At 37.9% G+C, this 12,465-nt stretch overlaps 1 protein-coding gene across 5 annotated transcripts in view; it reads right to left on the minus strand.

Moving 5' to 3' along the window:
• The window catches only part of mtmr4 (myotubularin related protein 4), a 40,876-nt gene that overhangs the window by 14,855 nt on the left and 13,556 nt on the right, over positions 1 to 12,465 (minus strand). For all 5 annotated transcript variants that reach the window (XM_056746110.1, XM_056746111.1, XM_056746112.1 and 2 more), the window contains one exon: positions 4,948 to 5,037. In XM_056746110.1, coding sequence (XP_056602088.1) covers positions 4,948 to 5,037 — 90 coding nt within the window. The remainder of the gene's footprint in view (positions 1 to 4,947; positions 5,038 to 12,465) is intronic.

The following is a 12,465-nucleotide window of genomic DNA, read 5'->3' on the forward strand; positions in this document are numbered from 1 at the left end:
AATGTTTAAAAGAAACCTCAATGTTGACTGTTACTGATACTATTAGTCAAGAAGAGCAGCTCAAACTACAGGATTTTTTTTATTGTTTTAGGTTTTGTTGAAGAGTTTCTTTTTATATTTAGCTGTAGACACAAGACAATTGGGGCAATCGTGGCCTAATGGTTAGAGAGTCGGACTTGTGACCAGTAGGTTGCCGGTTCGATCCTCAACGTGTGTTCACCACTTGCTGTGCGTTTGTTCACTACTCACTGGATGGGTTAAAAGCAGAGGTCACATATCGGGTATGGGGTCACCATACCTGACAAATAGGTCACTTTCCACTTAAAAAAAAAAAAAAGACTAGCCAGCAGTGCTAACTGTTAGCTTCCTAATACCTATGTTTACATGAACCCTCATAATGCGATTAATGCCTTACATTTTACAAAGGTCAACAATGTAGACAGGCTAAATTACAATAATGAACATTATTATGTTATCTGAGCCTTACTTATCTCTAGAATTAATTGTAGAATTAACCACCATATACCTAACTAAAATGAACATCTGCACAATAGATAAAACAATAAATAAAGTCTTTTATGCACAACTTGAACAAAGTTGTGCCTCCTAATATATGAAATGTTTTTAAAAATGTCATAAAAAAACATGCAAACATAACTTTTTTATACATATCAACACATTATTACAACACTAATTTCATGAACAAAAATGATAAGTAAATTATTTGTGTTGCTTGAAAATGTATTGCTTTAATAATGAATGTTTTGGAAAGACAATGACCATGTAGTTCAAAAGATTATTGTAGACCTGTAGTATAAACAATTATTAAAGCCAGTTAGGCTCGAGGTGATTTTAAACATGCTGTGGTTCAACCTTTGCTTTGCTTGATTATTAGAGAAAGTTGTCTGCATCCAGGTGCCATCATTCTCAGATTCTCATAAAATCTTAGATATATCAATCTGGTTTAAAGCTCTCCATAGTATGGAAACGGCTCTTGTAAAAGTCATTAATGATCTTTTATTGGCCACTGACTCAGGTGATTCAGCCATTCGATTGCTTTTAGATCTGACATCAGCATTTGACACCATTGACCATAATATTCTGCTCTCCCGGTTGGAACATGTTGTTGGCATTCAGGGTATTGCTTTGGTGTGGTTCAGGTCCTACCTAACGGATAGGACTTTTTCTGTCCGCCTAAATGACTGTCATTTCACATCTGTTCCCCTACCATTTGGCATCCCACAGGGCTCTATCCTTGGCCCTATGCTGTTTTCTCTGTATATGCTCCCATTAGGGTCTATTCTTAGGAAAATGTATATTTCATTCCATTGTTACACAGATGACACACAAATCTATCTGCCACTTAAACAGGAAAATGCCAGTTTGTTACAACTTCTCTTTGATTGTCTTCAGCCTCTAACTTTTTACATTTTAATGAAAGACAGAAATAATGATATTTGGCTCGAATGTTACTAACAAGTCCTTAGACAGTGATCTGGGATCTTTGCGTCCATATGTGAAGTCTACAACCAAAAATCTGGGAATAACGTTAGACAGGGATTTTAAACTAGACAAACAGATAAACTCCGTTGTAAAGTCAAGGTCTTATCACTTAGGGCTCTTATCTAAGGTCAAGTCTTTTTTATCATTTAATGTTTTTGAAAGGCTCATACACGTATTTATTTCATCATTTTTAGATTACTGCAATGCCCTCTATGTTGGTGTCAGTCAGGGCTCGTTCTGCTGACCTTATGTTGTTGGCACTCCACAGAATAAGACTGAAGCAAAGGGGAGAGCGTGCCTTTGCTGTAGAGGCCCCAAACTGTGTATTGCATTAGAGGCCGCAAACTGTGTATTGCATTACCGGTATCAATGTGGATGTCCCTACATTGTCCGTGTTTAAAACTAGTCTTAAAACACACTTTAATTCATTGGCCTTTAACTTGTTAACTTGTAATCTGTCTTTCTTGTTCTTTGCTATCTGTGATCTGATGTTAATTTTAAGACTTTTATGGCTTTTTGTGCAACACCTTTGGTCAAACGGGGTTGTTTTAAATGTGCTTTAGAAATATATGAAACTTGAAATGTTACATAACCAAAGTAAAATGCATAGAAAACTGAAATTAACACTATGGCATGTTAGAGGGCCGTAGAAGTGATGCACACAGTCTCAGTCATGACCTCTGTCATTACCTATGTGCATCAGTTCGCTTTCTGTCTGCAGACTTAAAGTCTCTCTCAATCCCAAGTCCTCTGTATGAATCACAGTTACTTTACTCATCAATCTCCTACTGTTTCTTTCTCTCGCTCTCTCTGGAAGTAGTTTTATCCGGCCCGCAAGGAGTGTGTGTAAGAGAGAAAGAGAGTGAGACACTATACCAGCACATGAGCTCACTTACATCACATGTGCTGCTTGTTTCCCTATGTAAATCAATAAAAGTGAAAAAGGTATGATTCACCCAAAGATGTTTTTATCCTGTTGACTGACAGTATTTTTGTATTTTGGTATACTTCCCTTTATTGTCTGTTATTAAGATTTTGTAGTACGTAGCCTACAATAAAGTTGTTCATGCTATTTCAATAAACGATAAACTTGAAAACAGCATGTTGTGGAATTACTGTGAGCCGACAGCACAATACACTCATTAAAGTGAGATTTACACAGACTTACAAGTGCAACAGATATTAAGAAGATATTTATAGCATAATCGAGCTGTAGCTCAGCAAAAACAAAACTACAACGTTTACTACAAGTATACAATAAAATGAAAAATGCACTGTGTGTGTTCGTTGTGTGTTGGTGCCGGCACACTCTTGTGTCTTGTAATACTAAGCCATGGAAAGTTCATCTATATTTCATGGCGCAGCGTGTCATTCAGGTGACGCCTAAGGAGCCATGAAAGCAGAAGTGATTCAGAGGAGAATGTCTCCTGCTGTCTGAACAAACTCACAGAGAGACTGGAGAACTGATTCTGGATCTGCACTAAAGTGTTTAACTACAGGAGCACATAGCCAATTGTAAAACCACACCTGTCTGTCTGTTCCCATCATCCTTCTTTCTCTTTCAGTCTGTCTATTTGTTTTGGTCTTCAGTCTCTTTTTCCTGCCGTCGGTCTTTGTTTCTCTCTCTCATTCCTGCTGTCTGTCTATCTCTCTCTGTCTTGCAGTTTGTCTATTATTCCTTATTTCTGTTTGCCTCTGCGCGGTCTCATGTCTCTCGGTCTCTGTGGGCTCGGTCTCTCTGTCCTGCTTCTTCTATCTTTCTGTCTGGTGTTACTTGCTTCACTCTATATGTCCTGCAACGTGTCTAATTGTCTGTTTGTGCGTTTTGTCTTGTCTGTCTGTCTGTATATCATTCTTGTCTTCTGTGTCTCTCCATCTTGCCGTCTGTCTGTCATTGCACTGTCCTTTTGATCGATTTCACACTTCAAATCTCCATCTGCTGTCATTGGTCTCCAGAAGAGCACTCTGTAGAACATTTATTTTCTCTTCACCTCTCTTTTATTGCAGTTTAAAGGACAAACAAACACTCAAATCTAGTGTGTGTGAGAGTGCGTTAACCCACTTTCTGTCACATTAGGGTTACATTGTTAATGAATAACGTCATGAAACGGTAACATCATAAAGAACAATAAAGCCACAATTTGGACTACAACTGTCCTATTTACCAACATCTAAAACTAAAAATAGACATTCATCTACTATATATCTACTTGACTAGTGACAAGTGTACACTTATTAGGAAAAGTTTACCCCAAAATCCTAATTTACATTTACATTTACATTTACATTTAGTCATTTGGCAGACGCTTTTATCCAAAGCGACTTACAGTGCACTTATTACAGGGACAATCCCCCTTTTTTTTTTTTAAGGGTTTACTCACCCTCAGGTTGTTCCTGTTCCCAGCCGTAAACTTTTCTTTGTTCTGCTAAACACAAAGGAAGATATTGGAAAGAATGTCGGTAACCAAACAAATCTCAATCCCCTTGACTCCCATAGTATTTATTCTTCCTACTATGGCAGTAAATGGGGGATGAGATCTGTTTGGTTATAACATTCTTACAAATATCTTCCTTTGTGTTTAGCAGAACAAAGAAATGTATACGGATAAGGAACAACATGAGGGTGAGTAAAAGATGACAGAAATTTCATTTTTGGGTGAACGGTCCCTTTAAATTATAAAACTTAATTCTATACACCAGAAATAGTACATACTACCAAAATATATTCCGTAAGCAGTTTGTATACATGGGCGTGTTCAAAAATTGGCAAACATTGTCTCATTCAAATATGGAGTGCCTCAAGGATCGATTTTGAGTCCATTACTTTTTAGTATTTTTCCTCTGGGTCATCGCCTCAGATCTCTTGGTCTTAGTTATCATTTTTATGCAGATTACACACAGATTAACATTCACTCCAAACCAGGTAACTACACAGCAGTTGCTTTTCTCGAACATTGCGTTTCAGAGAAAAAAAGTGTGAATGGCTCAAAATTTAATATAGAAAACAAAGAGGTTATGCTTCTTCATACATGAATCAATATTTTCTCCAACCCCTATTGGTTATTATTGTTTTACTGCTTATTTTTTGACCTGGACTCTTTTTTATCTAAAGCTCTTCGGGAAGTAACATTGAAAGGCGCTATATAAAATAAAGTTTATTATTATTATTATGACACCACAAGGGGTTGCTGCTACAAGGGATGCAAGAAATATCGGGCCATTAACCAAAAAGCATGCACTGTATTAATCCTTTCTACTACTATTTTTAAATAATCATAAGGATCCAAATGTGTCCAACGAGACAATAAATGTCATGAGATCTATATGGCTAGGAGCAGAGGATTTGGCTCGGTGATCTGTAAGATTTCCACTGGAGATTGAAAACAACTTGTGTCTTATAGGAACTAGCAAGGAGACATCTGCAGAGCCATGAGTGAAACTGACCTGTAGGGTGTCGTCTTCCTTGACAAGGTCTTTCTGGGGAAACAGGTCCCTGGCCTGGATATATTCCAGACTAGGAGGTCCCTCCTCACCCTGCAACAAACAAACACACAACACGGTGTTAGAAATAAAGTTTATAAAACGGATACAGCTGACAGTAAGAATACAAGGTACAATTCCTTCTTCTGGAGAAGACACACCCAAAACTGCAAATATGGCGAAAGCAAATAGCAGAGCAAGATAAATAATTCTGTCTTTTCTCATTGTTGTTCTGACATCATTGTAAAAACCTATGCAAACTGGCATTAACTTTAAGGAAATGTAACATTAGACAGCATCGGGTCACATATAAGTGTGGCGTTCGTCCTCATGCACCAAGATGAAAAATTGAATGATGCATTTTTTACCATCACATCTGCCTGCCTCCGATATTACAATCAACATGAGACTACATCTCACAAAACTACTTTCAGCAAAGATGATTTTCTTATAATAAGTTTGATGACTATCTCCAGAAAGACACACACATGCAATGAGATATTTACATTCCAGCTGGTATACAACACAGAACAAAGAAAAGGAAGTCGTATTAGAGGAGAATTAAAAAGTGTAGGACACTTGCCGGTGGTCTTCACCGGCATCACTTGGTAGATTAAACATTGATCCACAGCTTTTGTTCAATACATAACAAATAAGTTAAGGACCTTCGTCTGGCACCAGACAAAAGTGAAGAAATAGACCAACATACTGCCATAAATTAGAGACATAAAAGGGACGGTACACCCAACAAATGACTCCTCTCATCATTTACCTTTAAACATGTATGACTTTCTTGTGCACAACACAAAAGATGATATGTTGAAGAACGATGGTAATCAAACAACACTGTCCCCAAACCTGTGAGACATTTCTAAAAATATCTTCTTTTGATATACAACTGAAAAGGATGGCTTTGTGATCTGGGCAGTCCCAGAAAACACACACCATTCTGAAAGGTCTCCAAAACCTGACAAAAAACAATGGTTTGGTTACACAACACACCTCAAAGCAAAATACATTTTGTGATACCTAACCCAACCCCAAGTGATTTCATATTAAAACCCGTGTCCAGTTTTCATGATCCAGCCAGCATGTCAAGACATTTAAAGAACATCAGAAGTGATACTGCTGTGGTTTGATACCTCTACCCGTCATAGGGACGCCACAGTCCGAAGACTCAAAAAAAATTGATGACCGCATGAAGAAACCGAAATTACACACCAATCACGATCCATGTGGAGAAGCAACCAATATGAAGTCCAGCAACTTACAGCACCCCAAAAATGTAGCACAGGAAGGTCAAATGTCAGAGCACGCACACCACTTATGTCCTATGAGAATATATGCTGACTACCTGATAAATATTTGAATTAATCTGTGGTTTTCCTTTATCGATATAAGACCTAGACAGACAGTCTGTGAAGATCTGTCTAGGGGATCACACCTCCCGTCTTCGAACCCTTAGTCACCCGACCAGATGGAAGAAGGGCATGTGTGTGAAGGGAGCAAATCTAACCAGCCAAGCCAGCTTTGCCATGAAACACACATAGCACACATATACACTGCAGATGTTCAAAAACTTTTACAGGTTTTGATGAGACAAATTCAGTGACACTAGATAAACTAAAGGCTTCTATAAAAAAGTCCTTGAAAAAACACTGTGGCTGTACCATGGTACAGTGATCAGATGATAAACACGTAGTACTAAAACACCTCGCATAATCAAGTTTTACAAACTGAAGTCACAGATATTCTCATTATTTTTTACAATAAAATACTTAATATATATAACATGTCAGTCTTTCAGCAGCCGGCCTAGAACACGGTTACATAAAACTGTATTTCATGACGTATCCACACACACAAAGATATTCCATGACCCAGTTCAGAAGATTAATTACCACATCCAGCATATAAACTATTATATACCAATAGTTATTCTAAAACTTTCTTTCCTTTTTAAAGCTTTGAAATTTCAACCTCTGCATGCTGTTCTAAATAAAAAAATATATCTTTTCTAATAAAATTGTAATTATAAAACACCTGTCAGAAACACATGATACTGTTCAAGGAAAGAGTAAGACAGACACATTAAATATTGAGTTCTAATTTCCAACTTTAACTCAGGGAAAGGATGTTTGAACCCGTGATGTGTTTGTCTGTAACCTGAAAGAAAATATACTGCTTAATATCATATAAATTCTGTAATTTTTCATTTGTTAACAATTCTTTTAGCGTATTGAGTAGTCTGTCTATCAGTCTATCCATCCATCTGTATGTATTTGGTTTACAGGTGAACGGAGCCATAAGACAAACGCTGAAGCGGAAGTTTAAAAAAGGAGGAGAAATGTAATGAACTACGTTCTCGATCTATCCATTTACATTCAGTTTCTCTATTAAAAAGAAACACTCTAAATAACTGTTATGCGTCCGACAGACATCATCCAGTGGTCTGTGCGACTGTCAGTAGATAATATAATGAACAACAACATCACAAGCATCTGTTTTCTAATTCTGTGCTGTACATTTACGTCAACGTGAGGTGACCGGAGACAAGTCATGGTGGTAACCTACTCTCAGAAGTTGTTTTCCCATAACTGCACCATGATAACAAGAAACTGTTTATATTACAATACCATAGTTACTAAAGTTAGTGTGACTAGAAGAAGAATTCAAAAGAAGATTTTAAAAAATAAACCATTTCTTAGGTAAAGTGGTATTTTGGCTTAAATTATGGTTACCTTTTGTAAAGCAATGTTCTCTCTGATAAAAGTTAAATAGTCTCAATAACCCACAAACCTTTAAAAGAGAATTAAGGCTCCGTTTTACATACAAAAAAGTTTTCTTGTCTATTGCCTTCATATAGAGCTATATACCAACATCAAACAATGTTCAAACTGCACACCTAAACCACACAGGAAACTCAAGAGTAATGGTGACCGCAGTATGTCGCAGAGTTAAAACTGTGACTTTATATGAATAAAAATATTTATCAGAAATAACTCTGCCATCAAACGTTTTGAAGGAGGGTCAACGATATGCCTATGATCACTTAAGATGCTGTCTAAGCAGGGACACAAGGTTTTGGAAAAGAGCATTAAGTTTTCCTTTCTAAAGCCTCTCTTTGTAAATTAACCAGCACTTTCTCCATTAACCAGATGAATGGAGCGCCTTTTTCAACCAGGCGTAGAGCCAGAGAGGGTGAGAGCCAGAGAGAGAGAGAGAGAGAGAGAGAGAGCGAGAGAGCCAGAGAGCCAGAGAGCGAGAGAGCGAGAGAGAGAGAGAGAGAGACGCACACCAGGTCTAAAAACACCGCTAGATACATCATCAAACTCTGTTCAGGACGACCGCAGGAGCATGCGACAAGTCTTCTGGATTCCACATGAGGCCTTAAGGGAATAAAAAAAAAAATACATATATACAGGTAATGTTCTGATCTAGAGGCACCATATAAAAGCAATAAATTACTGAACAAGAGAGAGGGAGGGAGGGAGGACTGATTTAAGATCAATCTCTCTGCGGGTCTAGATTTTCCATCACTCAATCCGGCAAGCCGTTCATCACTCCACATATTGAATCCAAGTCTTCCATTTTCAATCTACAGGCAGCTCGCTTGTGCTGCATCTGCGTTCTGCAGCGAGTTCTGTCAGCTGAACATACACTCGAATAAGACACAAGCTATCAAAAGACAGATGTTTCATATTCAGTGTCTAATTCCCAAACCTCCCTAACAGCCTCTTTGAGCCTCTGAATCGTCTAACGAGAAAAGATTTTTCTCTCTTAATGAGGACCGGCCAGCAAAGATGCTATAAAAACCTCAGAGCTTCAGACAGCTACCGGGCTGTACAGAAATCACACAGAGAAGCCAAACACACGCTAGGAAAAGACTGCTGCGTTTTGAACAGGTCACAGGACATATGTAGGACATGGAATGAGGCCAAAACTGAAAAGGGGAACAAAAACATACAAGAAGCGATGACAAAAGTAGAAGAATGTAGGATGATACGGTGAAAAGTGTTTTGCTGATAAGATTGTGTGACTCGCAGCATCCGCACTGATGTATGCGTTAAGCATTAGTTCATGCTCTACAAACACATTCAACTTATATGAAGTGGTCTAGTTAGAATATTAAACAACGGAGAACATTTAAGATTTAAGGGCGCAGTGTGCAGGACGCTCTGCTTTCTGCTTCGTCACGCTCTATAGACCCCCCCGCACTATACTATCCCTCACTTTACCTCATTTGTGCACAGAGAAAAGCACAGCACGCTCTCAAAATAGAGTAACACGACTAGATGCATCACAAAGAGTTCGGCCCAGTCTGGTGACGCAATAGTTTAGAGTTCTAAAGCAGGCCAAAATCGAACACCATACATCTAAAGCAAATTCAGATTACTTTATTTGCTACACATTGAGACCAAAATCAATTCTGTAATAGTCTGTAGTGTAAATTCATTTCTTTAATCTCAGAATCAATTATTTCAAAAATGTATAGTAGAATATTTACTGGGTGACATATTTCCACAGCCCGGCTTGACTTCTCGTCAGTACATCCCAGTCACAGTAGGTCAGCAACACAGTTGAATTATTCAGAGGCATTTGGAGAGATCGCTGTGATCAGTTGAAATCATCAATACAATCTACTATAATCCCTCTGAAAAAGCACACGAGTCAGAAAGACTTTCGCAGATTATGATTTGGATGGTCACTGTCGGTATTAGGGCCAAATTTCATACCAGGATCCAAACACTTTCACTTACACATCAATGAGGAGTCTTGTTGCCGTGGATCCCGCCCTAGGACCCTTCTACTATTATATTCTATAATAGTGTATATTGAAATTCCGTCTCTAATCTCTGTTGCAACGTGGCCAATTCAAAAAAGAGAGGTCAAGTTATTTTTGTTCATAAAAAGCTTGGTGTGGGATAACAGACAGTTTCAGATTACTGATATTGTTGTCTGTCATTACATGTACATAGTCTAATGAGATACCCTGTAGTTAGTGAGTGTCTCTGTGGGCGTTATTGATTATTGATAATAATATCAGACCGATATATTAACGCCGATAAATTATAAATTATTTCCTCTGGTTGAATGATTTCTGTCTTGAGACACTTTTCTGGGTTGCAAGAACATCTATAATTTGTTTATTAAATAAACATTACGGGGTGGTTTCCTGTACCGGGTATATGACTAGTCCTAGACTAAAATAAATGTAATAGCAGTCTAAACTGAAAACTGCTTGCACCACTGACACAATATAAAATATAGCAGTGCCGTTGTTTTGTCTCGATGAACAACTACAATGCTTGTTTGTAATACATGTTTGTAAACACTACTTAAGTCACAATTTAGCTAAGGCCTAGTCCTGGTTTAAACTAATCCTTGTGCGGGAAACCACCCCATTTATCCAGAAAAGTTTAAAAGTTAAAGAATCTTTGACTAGTGTAAAGTATGCTTGGTACATCATTTTTAGCTTTCTTTGTTAAAGAATTACTTCTTAATCGCAAGTCAATTTCCCATGAAACCACTCAAATCTTTCCAACTCTCCAGAGATTTCTCTAGTACATAGATGCCTTTATCTGTAAAAATACTGTAAAATAGTAGCTAATCCACCCACAGATTTGTTAAAGAAACACAAATTTACAAAATCTCTTTAGGGAAATCTAGCCCAATTCAAGCAGAACCATAAATACATCCATCCACTAACCTCAGGTATTTCTTTGAGAGAAATAGACAGAGATACAATGAGAGTGAGGAAAAAGAAAGCGAAACAGTGATGAAGTGAAAGAAAGTCTGAGAGATAGAGAGAGAGAGAGAGAGAGAGAGAGAGAGAAGGGAGTGTTTGTATGTTTTCATGCTGCTACTGAATATTTCAGAAGCAAGAATATTTGAAAAGATCACAGCGGCACCAGGGCCCAAGCAGCACAGGAAGCACTCAAGATACGTACAGATATATCTGGGTCAGATTAACAAACACTTCTGCATGTTGACGACAACCTGACTAACAGCTCAAATAGACGGATCAACATTTCAAACTACAGCCATGCGTTCGTCACTCATAACTATTCCACCTGACACAGCGACTACAATGACCTACAATGTCCTTCGTCTGAGTAAAGAAATGGCAAGCTAACAAGTAAACAGGAATAAAAAAACCTGGAAAAACATTAACCAAGTTAACTACCATAGAGATATAACTCTAACTGTAAAACGTTACTGGACAAGATCTATTCAAAGACAAACTCCCACTATGCTCGCACCTCTGACCACACGTCAGGTCTTTATTATTAATGCACTATATTATTAAAGATATTGCACAAGTTGCTTGGCAACAATATAACTTGCCAAAAATAATTATAGAGACTCACAAGTTGAATAAACTTAGAATATCAATTAATTCAAAGACATATTTAGCTTTACAATGCTGAAAGATCAATTATTTTGTTTTTGGTGGTTTTATTTTTCTGATGTTTGATTGCATAAAATTAATAAGTTTCTTTATTTCATAAATGCTACAAAATCTGGGGCCACCTGGATCCATCTTACCCGCCCCCCAGTTTGAGAACCACTGTTTTATCATATCTGTGTTAAAATACAATAAACATGGTTTCTCATGGCTTATTCCTTTATTCAAAGATTTCACTACAAAAAGGAATCGGTGAGATATTCCTGAGAAAACAGCTTCCGACTGAAGCGCGTTAGTCACAACCTCCCATCTGCCGGTGGGGTTTAACTACGACTCATCCACAGGGCCACAGCAGGCACGATGCCACCTCATGAAACATCACTGCTGCCACCATGGCTCAAAGAGTGGGGGGCCATCTCTCTCAAACACACACAAGTGAAGGCAGACAGATGAAACACTCCTACAACACTCCACATGCAGCCCGAAGAAAAACAATCATTTAAAATCATGAGCAAATTTAGGCAATATTACGGTAACGGATATAAAAAATGGTTAACCTTCATGTGGTTGACGTGGTTAAAGTCTTGTGCGTTAAATGAAATTATACTGTGAACTTATAAAACATCAATCACCTTCATTAGAGATGTAAACAATCATATTTAAATCCAAGACTTGTTGGTCTTGAGGTTTCCCAGCGTATAGGGACAAACGCCAAACAAATACGCGTCATGTTTTCTTAAAGACCTACAGTAAATCTTCACCCATATCATCTGCCCTTGTAACCTTCGCTACTGCTGCTATTCTGTGTCTTGTTAAACTAATCAATAAACTGGAAGCATTTAATGCAAATCTATTCCTGATGAACAAACCAGACAATGGCGATTCGGAACAGTCACAAGGTCATTGTGAAATCTTGATGGGGGAGATAAAAACTACTAAAAATCCAACCGGCTGTCACAGTCAACTTAACACGCTAATTAACATCCTGACAGAGTAAAGAAAGTAAGCGAGCGAGAGAGAAACTTAAGCAACGCAACACTACCGCTGAATTTGGGTCTCATCATATGTAAAGT

This window comes from Triplophysa dalaica, chromosome 4, assembly GCF_015846415.1.
Source record: "Triplophysa dalaica isolate WHDGS20190420 chromosome 4, ASM1584641v1, whole genome shotgun sequence".
In the NCBI taxonomy this organism is placed as follows: domain Eukaryota; kingdom Metazoa; phylum Chordata; class Actinopteri; order Cypriniformes; family Nemacheilidae; genus Triplophysa; species Triplophysa dalaica.